General features: G+C 63.7%; 2 protein-coding genes across 2 annotated transcripts in view; one reads left to right on the top strand and one right to left on the bottom strand.

Moving 5' to 3' along the window:
- POLN (DNA polymerase nu) overlaps positions 1–10,969 on the top strand; it is a 153,390-nt gene extending 142,421 nt beyond the window's left edge. Inside the window, exons 21-24 of the mRNA XM_073237950.1 lie at positions 1,781–1,859; positions 7,433–7,500; positions 9,342–9,403; positions 10,613–10,969. Coding sequence (XP_073094051.1) covers positions 1,781–1,859; positions 7,433–7,500; positions 9,342–9,403; positions 10,613–10,723 — 320 coding nt within the window. The 3' untranslated portion in view covers positions 10,724–10,969. The remainder of the gene's footprint in view (positions 1–1,780; positions 1,860–7,432; positions 7,501–9,341; positions 9,404–10,612) is intronic.
- Positions 10,970–12,287: 1,318 nt separating this feature from the next.
- NAT8L (N-acetyltransferase 8 like) lies at positions 12,288–22,621 on the bottom strand. The gene is made up of 3 exons (XM_036992016.2): positions 21,354–22,621; positions 19,859–20,023; positions 12,288–17,457 (listed from the first exon to the last, which is right to left on the bottom strand). Exons 1-3 carry the CDS (start codon positions 21,727–21,729, stop codon positions 17,090–17,092), a joined length of 909 nt encoding a protein of 302 aa, XP_036847911.1. The 5' UTR covers positions 21,730–22,621; the 3' UTR covers positions 12,288–17,089.
- Between the last annotated feature and the right edge of the window lie 3,472 nt (positions 22,622–26,093).

Below are 26,093 nucleotides of genomic sequence, written 5' to 3'. Positions count from 1 at the left end.
TGCTGTCCGGCTCAGGCCCAGCCTCCGTGTCTTCCCTGGAGACCAGGGGAGATGCAGTGGCCGAGAGGGTGGTTGCTAGGATTCAGTCTGGGCTCAGTGTGGAGTCTCCCCAAGCCTCAGTCCCCAGCATGACGGCCTCCAGGTTCTGGGACGGCCGATTCTAAGGGGCTCTCCCATGTGAGGAAGTTGCTCTGCCTGCCAGGTGAGCGCCAGATGGTGTTGGAGCTATTTTAGAGAGCCCTTCCAGAAAAGACTGAACATGAGATACCTTCATGTGGGAAGCTGACCAGGGGCCGTGGCTGCGGACCTGAGCTGCCATGAACACTGCCTGCCTGCCTGCACACCTGTGCTTCTGAACAGCGACCTGCTGGTCATCTGCTTAGCAAACATCTGTTTGCTGAACTAATTAGCTGAACAAATGAGGTGCCAGGGCAAAGCAGTGGCAGAGCCAGCAAGGAAGTTCTGCCTCCACATGGGCAGACGTGTCAGCTGACAAGGCCAGCCGTTGGACCCCTGGCCTCCCTGGTCACCCCCTTACCCACCGTCCGCACCCCTCCACCCCGACTCCCTCCTTGCTCCTGCGGCTCTTGCACTTTTCCTAAAGCAGCCAGCATCCTAACATCCCACCCCCAGGAGAGGGTTCCCATGGCCCCAAAACCCCTCACGGCCAGCACGTTGGCCTCAGAGACCAGACTCCCATGTTCAGCATTCCCCCCATGCTTGTAAGGAAAAAGCAAATAGCCGTCCTGGGGCCGTGGCTGGGGCCGTGGCCGTGCACGGGGGGAAGGCAGTGGATTGACAGAGGACTTTAACTTCTTCGTTACCCCAGGGACTACGAACAGCTAATGCAGTTTAGAACCAGCTGTCTCCGTGGGCAGACAGCCCTCTCTGCCTAGCCCTGGTACAGGCATATCCCCACCCAGCCTCCCAGGGTCCTGACACGCTGGCTGAATAAATGCCTGCCTGGCGATGTAATTTATCCCCACTGAGCCAGAGCCCCTTCTACCCACGTAAAGCTGAGGGTCAACGAGATTAAAAGGCCACACAGCTGGAGGCAGTGGGCACTGGGGCTGAGCCATATCCATTCGCTGGTGCAGAGGGCAGCACTCTAGATTCTGCATCCTGTGTGCACACCCCATATGTGGGCAGAGCCCATGAATATGATGGGATGTCCCTGCTGTGGCTACATCATGCTACATGCCAAAGGGGTTTGCAGATATAAGGTCCCTAATCAGTTGACTGAGTTATACAAAGGGCGATTATCTCAGGTGGGCCTGACCTCATCAAGTGGGCCCTGGAAAGAAGGTTTAAGGGTCAGACAGAGTCAGCGATTCCCAGCAGCAGATACCCTCCAGCTGGCCACGAAGGAACAAACTGCATGTTGGAGGGTGGGCCCCTGGCGAGGACCCAAGGGCAGCCTCCAGGTGCTGAGCCACCCACAGCCAGCAGCCGGCAGGAGCCTCAGCCATTCCCTGCGGGAAGCAAACTCTGCCGACAGCCCTGGGTCATCGGGGAGTGGGTCTCTGGTAGAGCTTCCAGACGAGGACGCGCTTGGGTGGGATCCTGATCTCAGCCTATGAGGCCCTGAGCAGGGGATCCAGCCGCCCGTGTTGCAAGAACTGGGGGGTGGCAGGTCCGGTGGGGGGGGGGGGTCATACATCACACAGTGCAGAAAACTAAGACGGCTGGCCGAGGCCAGCAGTGCTGGGCAGCCCCTGCTAGCCGAGTCCCTGCTGCGAGCCCTTGGACCCCACACCGAAACAACCTTTGTGCCCCACAGGCTCGGCTGCAGACCTCTGTAAAATGGCCATGATCCGCATCTTCGCTGCAGTGGCCACTTCCCCCACCCTGACAGCCAGGTCAGTGCGTGAGTGGCCCGCCTGCCTGGGGCCTGGCCCAGCACAGGGACCTGCCTGTCCCGGGGCTCAGGTGGGGGGCCTGCTGTTCCGTTGCGCCTCTGTGCTGGCTGTCACACACTCACCACCCAGGGGCAAGGCAGTGTGTACCAGCCTCCTAGGAGGGCTCTTTCCCTCCTGACCTGGGCTGAGCAAGGGGCCTGGGGCCTGTGCACAGCAGCATGCGGTACCATCAGGCCATTCAACTCGGGACAGGATGAGGTCTCCTGAGGTTCACGTGGTCCAGAAATGCATCTTCCTAGACCCCTCCTCTCGGTGCATCTGATCCACCTTCAGCCCCAGCCCATGGGGCACCAGAGGTGAATGAACCCCACAGCCCCCAGGACAGGACACAGACTCCAAACTGTCCCCACTCCCACCCTGCTAGCGCCACCCTCCCCAGTCAGCTGCTACCCCTGCCCCCAGGCTCAGATGCACCTGCAAAGTGGGGCTCCACTGTAGTTGCCCCCAGCCACAGCTATCTCTGCCTCAGCCACTTTCCCTGGGGTGCACACCCCGAGCATCTGGGTGGCTGGGTGACGAAGAGCCCCCGCCCAGCCTCTGCTGGCCCTGTGCCACCCTCCTGGCCACCAGGAGTCCTGGCCAGGGAGCAGGTGGCAGTGGGTGGGTTCTCCGGACTCCCAGCACCCCTTCTGGCAGCTAACCAGAAGTCCCCTAGAGAAGTGAGTGGCCCCCCTAGAGGCCTGGCTCCCTGCCTCTTCCATCCCCAGGCACACTTGCCCATGTTTGCTGTAGCCTCCAGCAGGCCAGCACGAGCCTGTCCCTCAGAGGTGCCCTTCCAGGGGGACAGAGGCCGGCTGGACTCCTCCCCTGATCTTTGAGACACAGGGACCTGCTTGCCTAAAGCCACTCTTCCATCTGAGCTTACAGTTTTCTCTTGGCTTCTGATATGTATATTCTCAGACATGACTTTTCTTTATCTAAGACCTTTGAACTTTCTTTAAAACTTCATATCCTATATTTCTTCAGATATTTCTTGATTGTTTTGGCTTCTGAGCCTGTGTTCCTTTGGTGGTTTCCCCAGTTTGGTGCCAAGTCAGGCCAGGGCCCGCCCCAGGGACTGTAGGGTGGCACCATAGTAAAGAAGAGCAGAGAAGACTGTTCCCAAGCCCCACAGAAGCACTGTCGCCCGCCCCCTTGCCGCCCCTGCACGAGACGCTTCCTCTGGTCCACGGGTCACCTTACAGCCCTGGGGAGAAGCCACCTGGGGAAGAGGCCATACCCTGGTCTGTCATCCCATGAGCCTGGGGTAAGGGGTGGAGGGCCCAGTGCCTGAGACCCCAGCAGACACCTGCTGGCACCTGCGCCGGGTCTGCACTACCATCTGATCTCTGCAGTGACGGGGGAGCCGAGGGCCGAGAGCAGAGCTTACAGGGCTTTCCTCTTGCTAGTCCTGCTGCCTGTCTCGCCGTCTGCTCCCCACAGCCAGCACATACACCCAAAACCACAGGCGTCCAGTCATCCCAGGGTCCCCTCATGTTTTCCTGACTAGCTCCTGACCCACAAACCCTGCTCACTCGGGGGGTTTCTGCGGGGTAGATCTGGGAGGGCAGGAGCACCCTGTGCTCGCACACCGTCTTGGCAGGGACAAAAGCCGAGTGGTTGCTCGGAGCCCTGACATCATACGTCTAAAAGAGCCTGATCATTTCTGGGGTTTGTGGGATGGACAAAGGAAGTTGGTATATGAGGATGTGGAGTCATTTTTGGTGACAAAGCCCAGAGCTGAGCATGAACAGTTCTTACCCAGGAACCTGACAGCCCAGCTAGTTGCCTCTCTGCCACCGGCCCTGCACTGTCCTCAGGAAGTGCTGTTCCTGAGCCAAGCAGAGTGCTGGGCAGTACTGGGCATTTCACACTCAGTGCTTCGTCAGCTTGATTCGTTCTTCCCAGTCACAGAAGAGGGTTCGGATCATGTCTGGAAGGGCAGATGTGGGCCATGGGTGAGCTCGTGTTGGCCCAAAGCGCTGTGAGCGCGGCATGTCACCAGGAGGCTCCGGGCAGCTCAAGGGGAGCAGGTGCCCATAGACACCTCCAGCCATGACCGCCCGTGGGCTGGAGCTGTGGGATGGCCCACGCCCGAGGCCCGCCTTTGCCTTGGTTGCTGGAGAGCTCACTCAGCCTCTGTGCCAGCGGTCGGTGGAGCCGGGCAACGAGCCCCACCTCGGCCTCTGACCACACAGGACCCCTGTGAAAAGGCCTTTCCAGGCTTCAGAACATGTCGGAGCTGGAAAGAAGCTTAAAGAGACTGTTGACTCCCACACCTGCGTGTGGAGAAGGGGAAATGGCTCAGAGCAGGGTGCAGCACGTCCAGGTCACGCAGGGCTGGCCAGCACCCGGCCTCCCCCCAGGCAGCAGCTTTTCCCACCCTGCGCCTCTGCCCTGCCACAGCCCCAGCTGATCGCCCACTGGACCCAGCAGCGGCCTCAGGGAGACACCTGCTCCTTTTCCTGTGGGTACAAGGAGGTCAGGGCAACTGCAGGGGCATCTGTGGAAGATGGGGTCATCTGCTTGCCAGCGGGCCAGCCCTCTGACCACCTCACAATGCAGCAGCCACCTGAGGGCACCGTGTGGCCAGGCCTGGTATGGTGTGTAGGGCACTCACTCTTGGCTTCAGAAGGGGTCAGAGAAGGTGCGTAGGGCCCACGGGAGGCTAGAGGAGTAGGCAGCGGCCTCAGTGAACTGTGATGGGTGGCAGAGCTGGGCTTCCAAGACTAGAGGCTCAGCTGCTTCTGAGTCCTGGCCCTGGGGGCAGACAGGAGCCGCGGCAGGAGGTCTCAGGGTGCTTCCTGGACCTGACCGTGATGGGCGCAGGGCCACTGTGCGGCCAGGAGGGAGCTGCCCCAGGCAAGCCACACCAAGGAGAGCAAGAGACCGGCCAGGCCCCTCTGGTGTGCTCCTCAGGGGGCGCTGGTCCCTGCGGCCTGCCTAGTCCCAGTGCCAAGGCATGGGCAGGCACCTCTCCTCAGTGCGGGGACCTGATGCCTGTACCCATCTGCCTCAGTGGGGAGCCTCCATTTCTCCTTTCTGTGCCCCAATTCCCAGTTAGAGATAGGGTGATGTGGTCGTCAGCTGGGAGGGTGATGGGAAGGCGACTGACAGTGCGGGCCTATTCTTAGGCGACTGCCACACAGCAGCTCCAAATTCACAGTATAATTTCAGGAAGTGTGAAAACTGTTTCTGCTAAATCTGGACAGATGTACAGTGCCTGTTCTGAGGCTTCTGCCCATTTGAAGACTAAGGCCCCTGGGAAGCTGAAGACCCCACCAGAGGTTTTGAAGTTAGAGAAACCCAATGTGGCCGGCCGGTCTAACTTCAGAAGGGGGTTGTCGCCAGCCTGGCCCGAGGCTCCATTCAGAACTCAGGTGCACATCCCTGGGGGCAGCCACAGGGGCCGGCAGCCTGCCCGCGCCTGCAAACGCACTGAGGTCTGGGCCCAGAACCATGTCCTGTGCATCCTCTCCAGGACATTGTGCACTTACTCACCAGTGATAGGAACACAGGCCCAGCTGTAAGGCTCAGACTCCAAAAGGTGGATTTTTCTCCCATGAGATGTCCAGAGGCCACAGTTGCTGACTGGTTCAGAGGTTCAGGGCAGCAAGACCAAGGACCCACTGGATTGATGGCCGTTGGCCTTTTGGAGCCATGATGGAGGTGTCTGCTCCAGCCATCACAGTGCCTTGCAGGCAAAAGTAGTGATGGTCAAAAGGTACCTAACCCCGGCCAAGTCAGCTCTTCAAAGAGCCTTCCAGAAAGTTGGAGGGTGTACACTTCAGGGGCCACTCCATCTGGGAGAGAGCCTGGAAGATGCTTGTAGCTATGGACACAGCCCCACCTCCACCCCACCCAATGACAAAGAGGAAGAGTAGAGTGGGGTGGACCCTGGTAATCTCTGCTGGGCACCTCAGACTGAACGTGCACTACAAGCCATCTCTGCACTGAGGGACTGGGGTTGAAGAGCTGCTCCCCGCCCACACCCAGAGCTTGCAACACAGGACTGCTGCCCTGGGCTCACACCTGCCCTGTACGGCCCAGGCTTCTTGGTGCCTCTGGGCCCACGGCTCCACCACATGCGGCGGCCTGCCCACAGCCCCTTCCCTCATGCACTGTGCCTGCCACGCACTGCAGTAAGCTGACAAGGACTGGACTGGCCCCTGCCCTTAAAAGCCCAGTCCCAGAGACAGAGACCAAGTCACACAAAGACAGAGCATATGGGAACCCCTGATACACCCATCCTTCCCAGAGGGCGGCTGGCCCTCGAGACCATTTGGTGGATCACGGGCACCAAGCCCCACCCCCAGCCCCAGCAGTACAGAGAGAGCCACCGTCGCCCACCCTGGGGGCAGGGCTGGCACCAGTTCTGGGGCCACAGCCCGAGGCAGGTGTCATCTGCCCGAGGCACACAGCCAACCCAGATCCTGCCTTCTGAAGAGCCTGTTAAGCCTGGCATGCACTTGCTGTGTCCAGCTACAGCCATGTTCTGTGTGACAACAAAGAGCTTCAAGAGCTGATCACTGGGTGTGGTTCTCAGTCCGTCCCCTCCCCACGCACACCTCTGCATCTGCTGACCTGTCACTGAGTGTCAGCCCTCCCAAGGCCCTGCCCCGCCACCCTCACCATCCTTCCCTACAGCGCCCACTTCGCCACCTCCCACTTCCTCTCCCTTCTGAGGCAGGTAGGGACAGGTGCCCCCCGAGAGGGTGCTTGAGGGGCTGCTGACGGCGAGGGGGCGGCCCCGGTGCAGGGGCTCACCCAGCGGAGGAAGCCGGAGGAGCAGCAAGCTGCCCCAGGCCTGTGGGGTCTGTGAGGCTCAGCCCCAGCGGGGGCCTGCAGGGGCAGGCGCAGACCGGGGCGGGCTGCAGCGAGGGGCCCGGCCCCCGGGCAGTGCGGCCTTGGCCCGTGAGAGGAAGTGCAGGTGGAGCCCCGGCCCCAGCGCCCCTGTGAAGCCGGGCGGCTGGAGCTGGGGGACTGAGAGATTTTTGTTTTGCACTTTGGACTCTGGAACATGCTTTCCGAACTTAAAAGAGTTTCTTTGACTCAGTAGTAACTTTTTAAAAAAACACTGTCTGGCCCATCACCTTCTCTTAAGCTAGTATTCAAAGTGAGGGTGTTCCCCACTCCTCTAGGGACCCCACATTCTAGGTTCACCTTCACTGCTCACAGCAGGCCCCACGCCCTGGTCAGCAGAGATTTCCCCCTAAATCTGAGTCAGACTTCCACCCCTGCTGGGACTTGCAGAGCATGACCCTTGGCCCCACCACTCGCTGTGGGCTCCTGGGGGTGGCAGGGTCACCTAGCCCCCCTTCCAATGCTGTCAGCCACTTGCGGCCTGGGCTCGCACCTCCCCGGACTGTCCTGGTGCTGATGCTGCCCAGAAGCTGTCCTGGCTGGGTCTTTCCACTCCCCACAGCCTTGGGACCCCTGTGTGGACCGCAGCCCTCTCCGTGGCAGCCCATGCCCACCCAGCCACTCCCACCTGCCACGCAGACCGAGCAACACCTCCCCGCCATGTGTTCCAGGTTGGTCGCACAAATTCACGACGAGCTGCTGTTCGAGGTGGGAGATGCACAGGTTCCTGAGTTCGCAGGTGAGCCCAGGGTAGCACAGGCTGCTTTTATTCCATAACCGGCTGAGTGTCTCCCCTGTGTTTCTGGGCTTTGCCTGGTGGGCTCAGAGGCCCTTCCCTGCCTCCTGCTGCCAGGCACCTGGACTGTGCTGGCAGAAGAGCTGATCTGGTGGGAGGCTTTTCAAAGGCCCATCGGGGCTGCACAACTGCTCTACTTTGGGGGCCGTGCCTCAGTTGCACCAGGGCCGCCCAGGCCGGAGGGTACCCAGCTGAGGAGCCAGTGGGGCCTTGGTCCTGGGAGATCCGTGCGGCTCAGGCCCTGGCTCAGCAGGGACTCCAAGCACGGGTCCTGCTCAGCCCTCTCTGAGCGGCTTCACTACCGGCTGTTAGCCCTTAGGACTTCTTGAAGCCAGGGATCACCTGTCCCTGCACTGGGCCCTCAGGGATGGCCAGGACCTCCCCGAGCTAACACAGTGGCTGGGGGCTCCCCTTCTGGCCTCACTGGCCTTGTGGGAGAAAACAGGAGCCCCCTAGATCCCATGCCCCTCGCTACACTGGCAGGGTCTGTGACAGTGCATGTGGGGCTGGGAGGGACTGCGGTGAGAAGCATGGCCGTGGCCCCTGGTGGACGTGACGTCCTGCAGCTTGCCGGCAGCTCCAGGGGCAGGACTGCAGGACCAGTGAGCTGTGTACCAGGTGGTACCAAGGCTGGGTGGTCAGGACACATACCAAGGCTGGGTGGGCAGGACACGCCGCTGGCTGCCCATGGTGCAGACATCAGGCTGAAGGCCCCACAGCTCCCCAGACCTGGGACCACTGCCCGGCCATCCCTGTGGAGCCACCATCGGAGGCAGCCCTGCCTGACCCTGGGGCCACATGGTGGAAGCCAGAGCGAGTCCGGGGCTGCGGGTCACGCCTCTCTGCCCAGCGGTTGCCTGGCGTTAGTCACTCAGTGGGGCAAAGGCAGGGACACACAAGGACCGGCAGGGTGAGGGGCTGAGGTAGAAAGCATGTAGACACCCCTGCAGCTCCCCAAGTGCTCCACAGACCAGAGGGGTTGGGGCCATGCTGCCCACCTACTGCCCCACAGCCCTACCTGCAGCCAGCGACCAGCTCCCTACCCTCCGACCACTAGCAGTGCCCTCTGCATAGCTCCAAGAATGGAATGAGGCTGAGCTCAGGGCACACAGCCCTGGGTGCCTGCCGGCCCAGCTCCACACACCTGGGCCCAGTGCCCCAGGGACCCGGCCAGGTGACTCTGGGTGTGCAGGACAGAGAAAAGGCAGCAGCGCCCAACCTGGGCCCTTGCAGTGCTGTCTTCACACTGGAGGTCAGGTAACTCAGCACGGAGTTCGGGGTTTGTCGAAGGGGCAGGAGAGTGCAGAGCAAACAGAGCCAGCAGCCCCCTCACCCCCAACGCCCACACTGCTTCCTTCCCAGGCTGAGCGCCGCTGCCCCACCACCACGGCGACCAGGCTGCCCCAGGGACCAGGGCCCCAGGCGGGGCCAACCCGCTGGCAGAGGCACACATCCTCCTACCCACGTGGCCCCGTGGGGGTGGCCTGTTCCTCCCTCCCGCAGGCCCCAGGGCCTCGGGACGGAGAGCTGGAGGCCCACCCACGTGGCAGGGAAGAGGGCCCGCTGCGGAGGAACAGGAGGTGGGGTCCCGGCCCTGCTCTGAGGCCTGGAGGCCCTCCCCACCTCCAGGGGCCACAGGTGGGGCAATTAAGGTGCCTTCAGGTGACCATGTGGGCCCAAGAGACAGCCGGCAGCTTGGAGCAGGGCAGGGCTGGGCCAGGGCATCCTCATGGCCAGCCCTGCCCAGGCAGCTTGGGGATGCCCCTCTCTCCCCTCTGCTCTAGCTCTTGTCAGGGGAGCCATGGAATCGGCGGGGCGCGTGCAGGCTCTGGAGCCGCAGCTACAGGTGAGGGGCAGGTGGGGGGCGGGGTGGGTCGGCCCAGCCTTCTAGGCCTCCCCCAGCTCCCCCTGGCAGGAGAGCCAGGACCAGGGGCTCAACTCCAGCCCTGCCCGTGGCCCCTGAGCTCCCAGAATGCCCTCCCCTCCCCTCCTGCCCTGCTTAGGAGCCAAGTCACCCCAGCTGATCAGGGGTGGCTGGTCTGCCTCTGTGTCAGTGAGCAGGTGCAGACGTCCCACCGGCCCAGGTGCTCCCCAGGACATGTCTAGTCCCAGCCCCAGTCCCGGCTGGTCACCCTCAGAGGGGCCTCCAGGTCCTTGTGCGGCACGGGTCTCGGTCCAGGCTCCCCAAGGCAGTAGAGAAGATGGAGGGGTAACAAGGAGGTGGGGTTCCTGAAGCCTGTGCCAACACCCTAGGCAGGGTCAGAGACATCCCTGTCACCCAAAACAGGCACTCCAGCCTAAAAGGCCCCCCAGAACCCCTGGGAAAGCTGGCTCTGCTCTCCTGGGAAAGGCTTTCCCCTCCCTCCCAGCTCTTCCCTCCCAGGGGTCGTGGCCAGGCTCTGTGCCCTGGGGCCCCTGCATACCATCCCTCCCTTAACTTTGCCAAGGGCATCACTCACCTTGCTCTACAGGTGGCAGCTTGGCAGGGTCAGGGGGCATCTGTGCAGGCCCAGCCAGAATGGGGACCCCTGGGCTCTGGAGTAATCCCTGCTTGCTCCTGTGGGGGCAGAGGGGCCCTGAGGGCCCCTGGAAGCCCCACTCCACTGCAGTCCTGCAGGCTGCAGTGTGGCTGTGGGCGTGGGCAGAGCCGCTGAGCGGGGGTCTGGGGCCTTGGGCAAGGACCCTCAGGATCAGGGTCCCAGAGGGCTCTCAGGCCCCCCAGCACCCCTTAGAGCTGACCAGTTCCCTGGGCGCAGGACCCCACGGTGGCGAGCACAGGTGGGGCACATTGACCCCAGCAGGCCTGCCCACTGGCACAGAGGCCCTGGCAGGTCGGACGTGGGACTCAGCCGAGGTCTCAGGACCGGGGGATGGCATGGAGTGGCCTTGGCAGCACGCATCCGTAGCAGCGTTGCTGTGGCTGCATGTAACCAGAGCTAATTTGGGCAAGTGCCTGCTGGTCACTGCAGGCACCTGTCCACCTGCACTGGGCCTGGGAGGTGGTCAAGGACTGGCCCAGGCCCGGTGCCTACCTCTGCCTGCCTACCGCCTGCAGGTGCCCCTGAAGGTGAGCCTGAGTGCCGGCCGCTCGTGGGGACACCTGGTGCCACTGCAGGAGGCCTCGGGGCCTTGGCCCCACCCCTGTCCCACAGTCTCCAAGCAGTAACCCAGCCGGCCTCCCAGCCAGGCCCCGCATCAGCACCAACCCCTGGCAGCACGGGCATTTCTCGCCTTCGTTTTGTCTGTAGCCCCAGGCAGCAGTGGGCGGAGAGAACTGGCTCCCACCAGTCATTGTGTGGCCTTCCCCAAGGACAGCGGTGGGCGCTTTGTGCCAGCTCCGTGGCTAGAGCGGAACCAGCAAGGGCCACATTCACCCTCTGGGTCGGGCCCTGGAGTAAACACCTCACCCGAAGCTGTCCTGCTCCCGTGAATTCTTCCTAGGGCTCAAATGCCTTGTCCACAGCCCCACTTGGCGAGAGCGGGGCTGAGCACCCCAAATGGGAGGAGTGTGCACCCCCAGCCTCTCTTCCACGGACCCCAAGGGGCTGCCACAGGCTCCAAGGCACCCAGGTCTCTTCACCATCGGGCACCTGCTGCCAGACCAGCCCCGCGGGCACCACTGTGCTGGGATGGAGAGAACGCGGTGCCATGTGTCGGGAGAGTGTTCCTGAGTGACTCCTCCACAGGGCCTGGCGGTGAGGGGATGGAGGTGGCTTTCAGGGGTGCTGATGTATCTGAGGCCCAGCCAGGCTGTTTAGGCCTCTGGAGTCACAAGCCCCCTGCAGGCCAGTGACCAGGACAAGGCCCTCCACCAAGAGTCTTACTTTCAAAGCAGTTCTCACAGATCCCACCCTTGCTGAGGGGCCGGGCCCAGCCTGTGCACCCCAACATCCTCACAGCAGCCTGTGACAGAGACACAAGCATGATTCCTCCTCTACAGCAGGGAAACCGAAGCACAGAACCGTCATCACCTGGACCAGCACATATGGCTTAATAGGCACATCAGCTGGGGTTGCATTACAGGCCTGTGCCACGCACCCCTGCTCTGCTGCCCCCATCACAGCCCCTGGGAAAGGGGCTCCCCTTTCCAGATCACCCTGACCCCTAGGGGCCCTCAGTGCCCCTGGCTCACCTCCTAGTCTGGGTCTGGGCTCCACCTGTCACCTTCTAGTGAGGCACCGGGTCCCCATGGCCCATGTGGGGCTGGGTGACTCCAGGGCTGTGCCAGGCTGCTCGTCTCAGCGGCGGCTGGGTTCCAGCGCTGCCTTCTTTGTGAATCCCGCCAGACGCACATTGTCTTTTCTGGGTGACACGGACTCCAGTCCCATTTTTCTCATGGCTTCAAGATATTATCACAGGCTTCCTGGGGTAGGCAGGACATGGCCCAGGCCCGACAGTCTTCCAGCATCTGGACAGCTGGCCCAGCCACCGAGGGGCCCTCCCTGCCAGCTGCCTGTCTGCTGTGTCCCCATGTGGAGTGGATGTGTGGCTCCATCTCCAGCGGCTCGCCTTTACCTGCCATCTCACAGGCATGACCACTGCTGGGCTTCACAGGGAATGTGTCCCTCAAATGCCTAGCCTTGGGGACAGACTCCAAGCACACCTGTGTCCTCGTGGGGCCAGCATGGACTGGGCAGGTCATGCACACAGGGAAGAAGCCCTGGGGCCTGTAGGCTTCCAGGCCCATAGATGCTGCCTTCCACTTACATGTTCCCCAAGAAGGGGGCAACACCCCTTGCCCACACAAGGCTGAGGTGGCAGACACTGCCTCGGAAGGAATGTGCCAGTCTGTGCCAGCAGTTCCTCCCAGGAGGGCAGAGAAGCAGAAGGCACACAGCCAGTGGCAGCGAGCTGTCCTGGCTGCACCGGCTCGGGCTCCTGGGAGCAAGGGCAGGCGTGTGTCCATGCTGACCCTCGCCATCCGGCCCCTCCAAGCCCTACTCCCCAGCCTGGTTCCCCAACCCCAGCTCACATTGTCATCCTCCCTTCCAGACACTAGGGTCCCACCACCCCTCCTAGGTGGGCCTGATGCCAGCTGCCTGGGTCCCACACCTCACACCACTGCCCGGAGTAGAGCTGCTCCTCAGAGGTGTCAAGGGGAACAGTGATCCCCAGGCTGCAGCGGAGCCCCCGCAGGGGCTGCCAGCACAAGGACAGGGGCCTCTCAGCCCCACAGGTCACCCCAGGCACTTGCTCCAGCCCCCTGGAGGAGAAGCCCTTCCTGGCGAAGCACCAGGCAGGGGGTGTCTCAAGAAAGCACGGGAGCCCACTTCCATCAACTCTGGTTTTATTGAAAAACAGCAGCATTGGGGGCCATGCAGGCAGAGGGGCCACACTGCTCCTCTTCCTCCAGCAGCTCACACACCCACAGGAAGCCTGGGACCCCCCCCCCCCACATCCCTGGCCCCACAGCCTGTCTCCACTGGAACTCGGCTTGCCACCCTCTCTGGGGCTGTTTTGGCACATCCTGGGGTCTCGGGACAGTTGCCAGTCATGGGCTCACGCACAGTGAACCACAGCAAGTGAAACCAGCCGCTGTGACATGCTCTGGGCTCACCCAAAGACACAGCGTCCACAGCAGCCGTGGCCTGACAGCCCGACCCGGTGACTCCTGTCACCAAAGCTGATCCCGGCCAGTCTGGCTGTGTTGCCACCCCTGCTGCCCTCCTAACACACCCAGAGACCCAGGCAAAGACTCATGCAGGGTCCACCCCTTCATGCAGGCCCATCCAGTGCCCTCCACCAGCGGGGAAGGAGCATGGCATTCAGGGTCTGCTGGGCCCAGGGCACGCGTGGGAGAAGGCCAGGCAGTTTTGCAGCAGAGCTCAGAGCACGGCTACCCTCATGACCCTGCTGCTCAGCACAGGACTGTGGGGTTGCCTGTCCCTGTCAAGATCTCCTGGGCTGGAGCAGAAGGCCTTGGGCCACCAGGTTCCCTCCCTGTCACCACACACATGCACATACACACAGGCACGCAGACGCGCACACGCAGGCATGCAGACGCTCACACACTGCATGTACACGCAGATACACAGATGTGCGCACACATGCACACCGGCAGGCAAACACAGGCACACACCTTCTTCAAAATGGCTAATTATTGCTGTTAAAAAAAAATACATCCAACTGTAGTGGGTTGGGGCTCATCGTGCCACACACACCCCAGGCCCAGGGAAGCTTGTTATCAGCACCAAGAAGCTGACACGTCCAGGATCAGCCCAGAGCTCAAAGCCAAACACCGCAGCCAAAGGGCCACCAGCACAGGAGCATGAACCTGTGGCCAAAGCCAACTCACAGACAGAGCAGTAGAACTGCCACCCGCCTGGCTGGAGAGAGGCAGCAAGCTCCCAAGGCTCCTCGTGCCCTGGACACTGACGGGAAGGGGCCCCAACCTGGCCCTGGAGCCACGTGTGCCAGCTGCCCTGCAGCAGGCAGGGACAGGCGCCCGCACCACCTGTGACTGAGACCAGAGCCAGGCCCTATGGCCCAGAGAGGCTCCCAGGCGCTTGCCAAAGGAGCCACAAGGGACACCACTGCCCTGTCCCCTCTGAGGGCCTTCTCCAAGAAAAGACACCCAGTACAGGATGGGGGCCACCTTCGGACATCATGGCCTCAGGCCAGCTGCCCATAGGCCCCCAGCCCAAGCCCTCCCTCAATGCCAGCCCCAACCTTGCAGGGCAGGCTGGCCCCATCCGGTCAAGGACAGCAATGGGAGGCAGGGATGGACCTTGGTGGGCGGTGCCACCACAGGCCTTCCTGAGGCCAGACCACATGCAGACCACCTACCCTCAGGGGCCAGCCATCTGCACAGCCTGTGTCTGGGTGGTGGGGGCTGCCCTGGGGTGGCCTGCCAGCCACTGCCAGGTCTCTGGACCTGGGCTAGAGCTCTCAGCTGCCACAGATCCCACTGTCTATCAGTCTGTGTTCCAGACTCAGCTAAGGCATTCTGGAACACTCCACCTCCCACCTACCACTCCAAAAACAGAAGCTTCCAAGCAGACAACTAGTCCTGGGAGCCCAGAGCACAGGTGCCAGGCCCAGGGCTGGTTTTCTCTGGGCCTTGCCAAGTGGCCACTGGGGAGGGGCCTAGGTCCTGCCAATCCAGAGAAGCTGCCCAGACACAACTCTGAGCAGGACCCCAGAAGGATGCTTCACAGAGGTAGAAGTAATGTCAGAATTCTACAAATGTATAAAATTCACATCTCAGTGCATGTTTGTGGAGCAATAAGCTCCCAGGATGGAGGGAGGCAACCAGCAGGGGCCTCTCAGGGGCATGCTGGCCAAGGGCCCCAAGCCAGCTGCAGCCCTCGCCAGACACGCAGCCACCCTGCCACCCCTCCTGGCACCTCTCCGGGGCCTGGCAGCACAGAAGGGTGATAAGAAAGGTCGAGAGTCCAGTCAGTGTCCCGCCCCCAGGCTGTCCCACCAGGGGAGACGTGGCAGCCCACCCCACCTGCAGACCCCACGTGGACAGAGAGGCACCAGCAGGACGGGAGGTGGCCACACCACCGCCGGGACCAGCACCAGCGACTGCTGTGACCAACTGCAACCAGACTGGCGGCCCCGGAGCTGGGCTCCGTCCTGGCCTCGGGGGGGCGCCACCCCCGCGCCTGCCCCAGGACCAGCAGCTCCAAAGGCACAGGATCGAAGGAAGCAGGCAGCGTCCGCAGCTACCACCTGACAAGACATGACCCCTCCTGCCGACCCCGGTGCCCTTCCTGCCCAGCCAGCCTCAGACCAGCTGCAGCCCCCAACATGCCCCACACCACTAAGGCCGCCCCAAGCCAAAACCAAACCGAACCGAAAGAGGAAAAAGGCACAACTGTTTTCCATTTTGCTAAAACACTTTACGTCTGTCTGTATGATCCAGATTAACAAAATCTGAGAGCAGCAAGAAAATAGGGTGCCAATTTCTGTACAGTCTACAAAACTCCCATCCCCGAGTAGGGACCGGGCGCCTCCAGGGAGAATGTACAAGGGAGACTGGGGTCTGTACAGTGTTCTGCAAGTACCTCCGTTGCTGACCACACAAAGGGCCCCTCAGGAAACCGGGCTTGTTTCATTCATTTGCAAACTTCCAAAGTGCCTTTTTAAGAAATCCTTTCCGTGGACCCACACTCAGAAGCCAGCTCAGGGGCCCACTGCACCTGCCATTCCCCACCAAACCCCAAATAAAGGGGTCTCCACAGGCATTTATTCCTCTCTGGCTGAGGCAGCCAGGCCAGGCTCACGGCTGGGTGTGCGAGCGCTGCGGAGCAGCCCTTCCCCCTCGGCCTCCAAGCCACCCCACACCGTGCCTGCCTCCAGCCTCCAGAGCACAGGGCAACCGCCTGTCCCCCACTGGGAGCTACAGGGAACTTGCTCCCTTCCAGATGGGGGTGGCCCGGAGCCTCCTCACAAACCAGGAATGCTCTTTGGGGGGAACTTAGGCTAAATCAGGGTCTCCCTCCAGATTTCAACCTCCACCCACCCGGCCACCCACTCCCACCAAACTGGGCCAGAAATAGTGCATATTCTAGACCACACAGATGTGTGTGTGTGTTAAGGTATAAACTACCGTTTTGTCCCAAGAAAGTCATGCAGAGTGCTATTCTGTCTAAATAACTTATTAAAAAATAGGTTGGTTCCAGGCTGGGAAAAGCGGTAGGCTCAGTGGTATAGGCAGCAGCCTGCGTCAGTAAGACTCACAGGGCAGAGCCCATCAGCCGTGGGTGGGGAGGTCTGGCTGCTGGGGGAGCTGTGGCCCGGCAGCTGTCGCCCCACCCCTGCTCTCCAGAAGGGCCCTGACCACAGCTGGGCAACAGGCCGCTCTGGGAACCACACCTGGCAATATGCCGATCAACAAAGCCCGGACGGTGGGGCGGGGACCAATGGGAAAAGGGGACAGATGTCAAAGCAGAGCTGAACCGGGTGAGGCAAGGGGTGGCGTGAGGCGATCAGGCCCTCCAGAATGCAGGCAGGCCACCGGTGGCGAGCGCAGGGCCGGAGCAGGGCAGGGGTGCTGACAGTCCGGGGCAGCCGACGGGAGCTGAGGGCATGCGGCATGCTGCAGCCAGGCCACATCCTCAGCATGCACACAGCAAAGCAGGGCCCACGGCCAGCTCAGCACCCCACGAGGCAGTGGCCGGCCAGCCCAGCACACCACGCCTCCCAGGGACCAGTGGCTGAGCCGTAGCCTGGCTGGCTAGTGGCCAGGGGCCTGCCAGGCGGGGGCCTCACAGCAGAGCTTCTGTGCTTGGTGGGCAAGGCTGGGCCTGCCCCAGAAGCAGTGGGCCAGAGGGGGTCCCTCCAGCCAGGGCTGGGCAGCCGGGTGGGTACGCGGTGGTCCATGCTGTCACTCTTCAGGCCGTGGCCCTAGCAGGCCGGGCAGAGTGAGGTGCTGTGGCTGTGAACAACCCACCCTGCGAAGTGGCACGGATAAGCGACAGCCCCACTGCCCGAGAACCAGCCAGAGAACCACGTGATGTTGAAAAGGAAAAACCCAACACAGACACCAAGGCGAGCGTCTGAAAGCGGCCTGGGCAGCGGGCAGTCACTCCTCACGCAGCTGTAGGCGGTAACGGTGGTAACGGACCTGGAAGAAGAGGCGTTCAGCCAGCGAGAGGGTCATGCCGGGCAGCACGTAGTGGTCGCTGGAGCCCATGTGTCTGAAGCCCAGCGACTCGTACAGCTTGTGGGCGGCCACCTTGACGGCTGTCGTGCCCAATACCACCGCAGAGTAGTCGTGCGCCAGAGCAAACTCCAGCACCTTGCGGCCCAGTGCCTTGGCGATGCCCTTGCCGCGGAAGCGTGAGTCCACAGACATGCGCAGCAACTCCACCGTGTTGTCCGCCTCGTGGGCCCGCGCCGCCACGATGCCCACCACGCTGCCATCCAGCACAGCCACCCAGAAGCAGGAGCCTGTGGGAACAGGGTGGTCAGGGCTCTGGTGCTGCCACGTGGCAGCTGCTCCCCGCCACACAGAACCCACAGCAGCCCTGGGGTGGCCCGACGCTGGGCCCCTCCCGCAGGAACCAAGAGCTGGGCAGGCCTCAGCCAAGCAGGCCCGGCTACCCCAGGCCAAACGCCTGGATAGCCATGACAACCTGGCACAGGCCACAGGTGCAGCGGCCTGCCCTGGCTCTTGTCACCCCCTTGTCACTTGTGTCCACACCAGGGATCTGGGGACAGAGGTGGATGCCATGATGAAGCATCCAGAAGGACCCCTACAACGAAGGCTGATGGCTGGGCCAGGGCCCCCTCTGAGAGCCACAATGCCAGGAGCCTCACAGGCGCCTCAGCAGCCTCTGGCTCTGTCGGCCTGTGGCCTCCACTCTCCTGGTCAGGGGCTGCAGGGCCTGTGACCCTTGTGGCCTGTGTGTCAGGACACAGAGGGGGCCCCTGGAAGGCTTGGGGGAAGTCTGTATAGAGAACATTTCAGAAAACCAAGTGGGGACCCCAGGACGGCAGTGGGCACCACTACACACCCCTCTAACTCTGGCCTCTCCTGGGCAGCCAGCCTGGTGGCCAGGCAGCCTGGTGGCCACCAACCACAGCCCGGGCAGGGCAGGAGGAGCTGCGGGAAGACCACAGGGGAGGGAGGGGAGAGGCCTGTGGGCACAGGCCAAGGGGAGAGCCCACTACCAGGGGCCCGCTCCGCGCACACCCTGCCTGCAGCTGCCCCAACCCCATGGCCGCAGCCTCGCACCAGCCAGCCCCCATGCCGCGCACCCAGGCCTCCCTCGTGAGCAGCCACTGTCCCTCCCAGAAGACAGTCCTCACACGCTGCCCGGCCTGTCTGTCTGCCTTCTGCCTGCATAAGCGCCATGTGCCCCGAGAGCTGGCATGTGGCCACAGGGGCGCGAGGCCTCTGCCCCTGACAGCTCCCCGCCACCAGCTGGCCTGCCTGCCTGCCGGGAGGGGGCCCTGGCTCTCCCCACCCACCAGGGCCACCCAGTTTCTCCACTGCCTGAGCAGCCCCATCAGCAGCTGCCCAGCCTCTCTGCCACTGTGGGGTCCCCCTGCAGATCCAGCAGCTGCCCCAGGAGGGGCAAGCAGGGTCCCCACCCCCACCTCACACCCAGGGAGACTGCAGCCCAGCGAGCCACCAGCAGGGGCCTTGTGCCACACCCAGCCCACTCCCTATGTTACGGCAGCCAGGTTGCAACACCACCCAGGTGGCCTCACCCTTTTGGCCCCTACTGTCCCAGGCAAGGCCAGGCTGAAGCTCCGGCTCCACGGAGGCTATAAGATGCTGTGTTCAGGCTCAGAAAAAGGTTGAGGAGAGCCAAAGGTGCCCAGTGCCGGCCAGGCAGCTGTTGGGGGACAGAGTGAGGGTGGGGGCAGGACTGGCCACCAAGAGGAGAAGCTGGCGTGGCTGGATCAGGTGGCACAGGAGCTGTCAGTACCAGCATGGGTCACCCTTGCCCTGGGACCCCTCACCTCTTGTCCCCTGCTCTCTTCCCTGGCACTCACCAGGTTCCTGCTAGACCCAAAACAAACATTCAGGCCCACCCTGTCCCCTCTCCTCGGCCTGGGGACCCTCTAGCATCTGGGAGACCTTGCATCCTACAGGCTTCCTCCTCTGCCTCTGGGCATGGAGAAAACCACATGTCCCTGCCTCCCAGGACCTAGCCTGCCTGGGGGCCAGCCTGGAGGACAGAGCACAGCTTCTCCGGACCAGATCCCCTTCTACTACGGAAGGACAGGAGGCTGCAGAGAGCTCCCTCCAGCTAAGTGGTCCAAAGACCAGAAGTGTAGGCCAAGACACAAGACATTTGCTCCCCTAGGGTTCTCATCTCCCCAGTGACCTCTGCCCTTCCCCGAGTCCTCTCCCGACCACGGGGTTCTCTCCTCTGGCACACAGGCCTCCTCCACAGGGCTCTGGCACTCCAGGCCAGCCCCGCATCCAGCAAGTCACCCCAGGCAGGGCCAACAAGACGCAAAGAAGGCCCCTGCCCCTCTGGAGGGCCAGGAAAGGGCGTGGTCAGCACAAAGAGCAGGGCCAGGACACCACTGCCCAGGGCTGCTCAGGTCACTCAGCACTCCACACTCAGGGAGAGCAGGACAGAGGCCCAGACCCAGGCGGGGGGCCTTGCGTCAGCCCCAAGGACCTGGCGCTGCCTCTCCTTATCCTTGCCAGCCCACTGCACCCCCACCCTTTCCCAGAGCCCTGTCACCCAGAAGGCTGGGACCACAGGGTGCCCTCCCCCAGGCCTGCCCTGAGGATGTTGGAGTGACCCCAGCTGCCGGAGGAGGCTGGAGAGAGGACAGAAGGGACAAAGGGGAGGAGAGGAAGAGGCTGCAGACCCCAGGGACTCACCAGGGGGCTTCATGTAGTACTGCTCGATGTCAGCCATGTCTGTGTGCAATGCGCAGTCCAGGTAGGCGAGGACCACCTTGCGGCTGTAGTAGTAACGCAGGCCCAGCAGCCCGGCAGGCACCAGGCAGGTGAGCAGCAGCGAGCGGGTCAGGGCAAAGCAGAGCACTGCGGGAGAGGGGCACCGTAAGCCAGCGCCCCCGGCAGGCCCTCCGCAGACTGGGTGCAGGACCCCCAGGACACCGGGAGGGGGCCACACGGAGCCCCACACCCTGCCCGTAATGAGCCGCTCAGGGTCACGTGCAGAGGAGGGGCCTGTTGGGCCGCCGCGGCTGCCCCCTGCCGCTTTCCCTGTGGTCAAACTTCCTGCCACCAGGACTGCTACCTCTACGGCCTGAACAGCGGATTTCTGCCTCCGAGGGCAATAGTGGCCTCTGGGCAGGCTGCGCGTCAGCAGGACCAGCCCCAGGCGGGGCTCCTGGGGGATGACCCAAGCCACCACCCCTGTGGTCCCTCAGCTGGGGAAGGGGCTTTGTCCACTCCAGCCTGGGGTCGGGAGCCAAGGAGCTGCGCGGGCAGGCCCTCCCTTAGGAAGTGGGGGACCCTAGGTGGGACACTGCCTGGGCCGGCCCCTGGAAGTTGTTGGACAGGGACAAGGAGGGAGGTCCAAGACTGCCCCAGACACACCTGGGGCCGCCCGGGACGCAGACCCTGGCCTCGGCTGCGTGACCTTGGGAAAAACGCGCCCCTCCCCCCTCCTCACTCCATCTGTGAAATGGGGAGAACCGCCTTCCCGCGGGGGCTTCGGAGTAAAGGTCTGAAACCCCTGCGGGGGCTGCCTGCCCTAAGAGCCGGCTGCCCCCTCGGCCCCCTGGCTCTGCGTCCTCCGTGCACACCTCCCCCGGCACCCCGGGCAGCTGGCTGCGTCCCCTCATAAATTAGCACTTGGAGCCGCGAAGCAGCCTCCCCCGCCCCGAGATTATATATAGTTCCACGCGCCAGGCGCCGAGCCCCAGCCGCGGGCGCTACCTGCCGCCACCCCGCCCCCACTCGCCACGGCCGGGAGGGGCCCCGAGAGGTGGGGCGGCCGGAGAGGGGACGCAGGTGGAGACCCTGGTTCTCCCCGCCCGCGGCGCCGACCCTCGGCCCGCGCTCGTTCCCACGCCCCCGCAGCGCGCCCTGGCCCGTGGCCCGCGCCGGCCCCCCTGCTGGTGGCCTCCTCGCCCGGGGCCGCCGCGGAAATTGGTGGGCGCACGGGTGCGTGTCCGTGCGAGGGGCGTGTGGGGCTTCTCTTCTTTCCCCAGCGGAGTCCCGCTCAGGGACAGGAGCGCAGCCCCAGCCCGGCCCCGAGGTGGAGCCAGCGGGACGGAGGGACCCGAGCGTTTGTCCCCAGAGGGGCGGCGGGCGAGGACTGCGGCAGGCGGAGCGCGGGGAATCCGCGGGCTGCGCCCGGCCCGGCCGCGAGTCCCCGTCCCCCACGGGGTCCCCGCGCACTGACCGGCCAGCAGGGCGTAGAGCAGCTGCGTGCGCGGGTGCTGCCGCAGGCCGCGGAAGGCCGTGTTGGGGATGCGCTCCATGATGCCGTCGTAGAAGATGCGGCGCGCCGCATCCTGCTCGGCCGCGCGGAACTCGCGGATGTACACGCCGCGCCCCCCCGGAGGCTCCGCGCCCCCAGCTCCGCCGCAGGGCTGGGGGCCGGGCGCGGGCGGGGGCGCGGAGGGCGCCGCGGCCGGCCCGGGCGCGGCTGGCAGCGGGGGCCACATGGCGCCGGCAGCGGCGAGAAGCGCGTCCTTCTTGGCCCCTGGCAGCGCCTCATGGTCCTCGGCGGCCACGATCTTCGTCTCGCAGACCATGTCTGGAGGCCCACAATGCATGCACCCGGCCGCGCGGCGCAGCGCAGGGACGCGGGCCGGGCTGCGGGCGGGCACAGCCCGGGCCCAAGACAAGGGCGCGGCGCCCTCGGACCGGCGGCGGCGGCGGCGGCGGCGGCTCAGGGGCGCGGGGCGGAGGCGGCGGGCGGCCGGGGCGCGCGCTGGGAGCTGCGCCGCATTTTGGAGAAGTATTTATAATGCAGCGGCGCCGGTGCAGTCGCGGCGCCTGGGGTCCCGCAGGGTCCTAGCGTCCACTGCATTGGCTGCCGAGGGTCACCATGTGATCTCGGGGGTGGGAGCAGACGCCGCCTCCTTGCCAGCCCGATGGCACACTAGGGTGCTGCGACAAGGCCGGCGCGGGCTGCTGGCGGGAGTGCGCTCGGGCGGGGGCGGCCCAGGGCGCGACGGGATGACCGAGCCCAGCGAGGTGGCCGAGGCCCGGAGATCGCGCGGTCGGGGCTCCTGGCCCAGAAGGGGCGCTCCGTGGGGCTCGGAGCAGGGCGCCTCCCGCCCGGTCCCTGCACCCCCGCCTCTCAGCGCGGGTCTCGGAGCGCTGGGCTGGGGCCGGGCCGCCGGAACCCGCAGCGCGCGTCCTTCTCTTTGGCCGCCGGGCGCAGTCACGGAAGCATCTCCATACCTATCTCCGTCTCCCGCCCCTTTGTCTGAAAGCAGGGCCCGGCCGGGGCCCTTGGGGAGGGGGCGTCGCGGGTTCCTGGCCGGCGCCCCTGGGAACCTGAGCGCGGGGTCGCGGTCTGAGCCGGCTCTGATGCCCACGTCGCTCGCAGCCTGCTGCGTCCTGGCGCACCGCGGCGACCCCCAGCTGCCTGGATCCCCTCTGACCGCACGCGGGATGTGGGGCCCACAGGACCCCTCCCGGCCTGGTCCGCGCCCCCGCCCTCCGCGGCCCGCGCATGCGCCCCACTATCTCGGTGCAGGTGCAGGGGGTGCTCTCTCCGCGTCCTCCCGATTCCTCCCGATCCCCGCGAACCCAACCTGCAGACGCCGCAGGCCGGGGACCTGGATGGGGAGGTGGGGAGGAGGTGAGAGGACCGGTTTGTCCCAGACCCTGCCCCCAGCACTGTTGGAATCCAGCCCCCTGCAGCTCTGCACCTCCTTCCCCACATCACCCCCCATTCCCCTTGGATGACCCCGCAGGGCAGCCTGGCGCTGAGCTCATCATGCCCCTGCGGGTGGGACCGGGCCTAGGGGACCAGGCCCAAGGATCCTCAGCCCTTGTTGAGGCCCAGGGTCACCTGGAGGCCAGGAAGGGGACTTCCCTCCGCTGGCGTCACACTAAGGCACCCAGGTGGAGTGGAGAGAAGGGAGGGCTGCAGTCCCATGAGCTGACCTGCTGCACAGCCAGAGCCGCCAGTGACAGGGCCGTGGGGAGAGGGGCAGCGAAGCTGGGAAGTCACACCGTGTTGGTCTGTGGCCTGGCTGTGACCTTCCAAGGGAGCGAAGTGGAAACAAGGAACATCCTGGAGAAACTCAGGTCCATTCAGAACCCCTTCCGCCTGTTGCCTGAGTACTGCAGAGGCCCCTGACCAGCCACAGGGAGACCAGCCTCCCCAGCGTCCTGAGGGTGGCCAGGGGGATGGCAGGAGCCTCCCAGCAAAGCCAACATGCAAGGCAGCCATGCAGAAAAAAACAGGAATAGGGGGCCCGGGGTAGGGGGATGGCTTGCCTGGAGGAGTCAAGGGGCTTCAGAAGTAGGGAAGGCCGGGCTTTGAATGTAAGCCTTGAACAGAGCCCCAAATCAGGGATTTGGGGAACAATTTATCATGCCCAGTGACGGGGGCCAGGAAAGAGGAGAACCAGGCCCACTGTCCAGGAGCTCTTGGGCAGTGTCCTGACCCCTGGCCACAGACTTGGTGTGAAGGGGCCCCTCAGAGCAAGTGGCCTAGTCCACACAGGGCCACAGCCTCTGCTGGCTACTACCCACCCACATCACTACCCAAACCCTGGAACAGCCAGGCCCAGGGATGGAGGCAGAGGCCTTGGTGAGCCTGAGGTTCTCCATCTGCAGAGGTCTCTCCCTCGAGGTCGCCTGACCTCATGCTGCAGCCCCCACCAGCCCTGGGCCCATGAGGGCCTGGCTAGCCCAGGGCTCCAGCATGGGTGCAGAGGGGCCTGGACAGTGCCAGGGAGAGTGTGGAGGGGCAGGGCTGGACCCAGGGACAACCACCTGGAAGGTCTTGTGACATCAGGGCCTGGGCTTTAATGCACAGGGAGTCACGGCAGCCTGGAAGGGGGAGGCTGGTCAGGCAGCAGGGCAGTCCCAGGCCCTGCCGTCCGGCCTGTTCCCCCCTGGGTGCCCCCCTCAGCCACACCAACCCCGCCTGACCACCAAGTCCAAGTCCTGCCCACTCCCTGGCTTCTGCTGCCCCAGTTCCCCCGCTGTTCCCTCCTAGCCCCAACACCACAGCCTGCACTTGCGGGGCCCAGAGGAGGGGGTGTGCTCAGAGAGAGACCCCTCCCAGATTCCAGAGGCCAGAGTGGGCAGGGGGTGTGGGGAGGGTGGTTCACTAGCAGCACAGACCCCACCCCAGGTGTAGAAGGACCCACAGGCCCACCCAGGGATCCTCACGGGGTCTCCTCTGAGACTGTGGGTGGGGGCGGCCTATCCCCGATGGAGGAACCGGAGAAACGGGCAACTGAGCGCCGAGCTGCAAGGGTCAGGGTGATGGGACTGGGTAGGACGACAGAGGCGGGTGGGGACTGCGGGACAAAGTCTGAGAGTCTCCCGAGTGAAACAAATGGCCAGGAGATGGGAAAAAGAGAAGCAAGCAGATGAGAGGCTCTGTGTATGACACAGGAGCCCCTCGAAGGGGAAAGGAGGGCCAATGACCGGGTAAGAGTGACTTCTGGTGCCGTTTCCCCAAGCCGAAGGCCAGGCTGGACCCAAGGGCAGAAGGGTGAGAAGCTCCTGGCCGACGGCTGCCAGCAGCAGAGGCACTTCCCCTGAGCCCACCACCCGGCACCACCTGCCGCTGCACAAGGCCGGGTGAGTGCCCTCTTTTGCCCTGAGGAGAGAGAACTCAGCTCTGCTGTCCGGGAGCTTCACAGTCCCACAGCAGGAGGGACACAGGAAATGAACTAACGCACCAGCTACTCTAGTGTCCCTTAGGGACAAAGGAAAGGAAGGTGGCATGACAGGCTGAAGAGGGAGGCAGGGGGTGAAAGAGGCCAAGTGGGTAGGAGAGGGGACAGCATGTGCAAAGGCCCTGAGGTGGACGGGGTGGCGGGGGAGGCTATGAACAGAATGTGCCAGCAAAAGATACTTTCAGACAGGCCAGCTCAGAAAGTTTACATGCCACACTGTTTTCTAGGAAGCGACTTGCAGACATGCAACAGGGAGATGGCATGGGGTCTAGGAGCCAGGGGCTCCCCACTGGAAGAGTGAAGGGTGGACAGTGGGCGATGGGAATCCCGCTGGCTGGGGAGGGGAGAACTAGGCCCCTGCAGGGGATATGGGGGGAGTAGCCTGACTGCTGGAGAGTATGAGGATGTGCTAAAGGCAGGCAGCATGGAGAAGGCAAATGTGAAGTCCAGGTGCAGCAAAAGCTGTCCTAAAGGCCATGACTTCCTAGCTCAGCGCTTAGCCCAGCAGGGAATTGTTACATGGAGTCATGAGAGATCCGCTGGGCTGAATCAGCCCACAGGCCGGCAGGAAAGCAGAACCCCAGCTCCAGGACAGAACCTGAAGCCGCTGCCTTGACCAAATGCAAACACAAGGCTCATCTGCTCACAAGAGCTCTCCACACCTCTGCTCTGCACCCATGAGCCCCATTCATGCCTTCCCCACCCCCAGCTCACCTGCTCCACCAAATCCAATGGTCCAGTCTTGGCCCCTGCTTGCCATCAGCAGCGAGTGACACACTGATGGATCCCTTCCTCCCAAAGCCCTCTCAGCCCACTTCTCCCCGTGCCCTGTGGCTGCCCCACCTCACCTGGGGGGCCAACACGCCCTGCCCCTCGGCACTTGTCTGCACTCCGGTGGGCCCAGGCCCCCAGCCCCCTTTCCATGTGTACGTGTCTAGTCGCCTCCTGGACCTCTGCCCAGACATCTAGAGCACACCTCAAGACTGGTGTGGCACTGACCTGTCCTTCCCTCTTCCCAACTCCGTCCCCTCCTCCCATCCTCTCAAAACCCACCCACAAGGGGCAATCCCTGCTGGCTCCACTTTCAAACACACTGGAATCCAGTTGCTTCTCACCTACCACGCCCCCCAGCACCCCCTCAGCTCTGAGGGCTGCATCACTTCCTCACCACCCTGGTTATGTCCTTGCCCTCCCAGAACGCAGCCTCACCCAGCAGCCAGGGTCCTATTCAGACCTTAGACCGGCCCTGCCTGCTCAGAATCCTC

This window comes from Manis javanica, chromosome 5, assembly GCF_040802235.1.
Source record: "Manis javanica isolate MJ-LG chromosome 5, MJ_LKY, whole genome shotgun sequence".
Lineage (NCBI taxonomy): Eukaryota > Metazoa > Chordata > Mammalia > Pholidota > Manidae > Manis > Manis javanica.
This window is presented reverse-complemented; position numbering and strand designations above follow the sequence as displayed.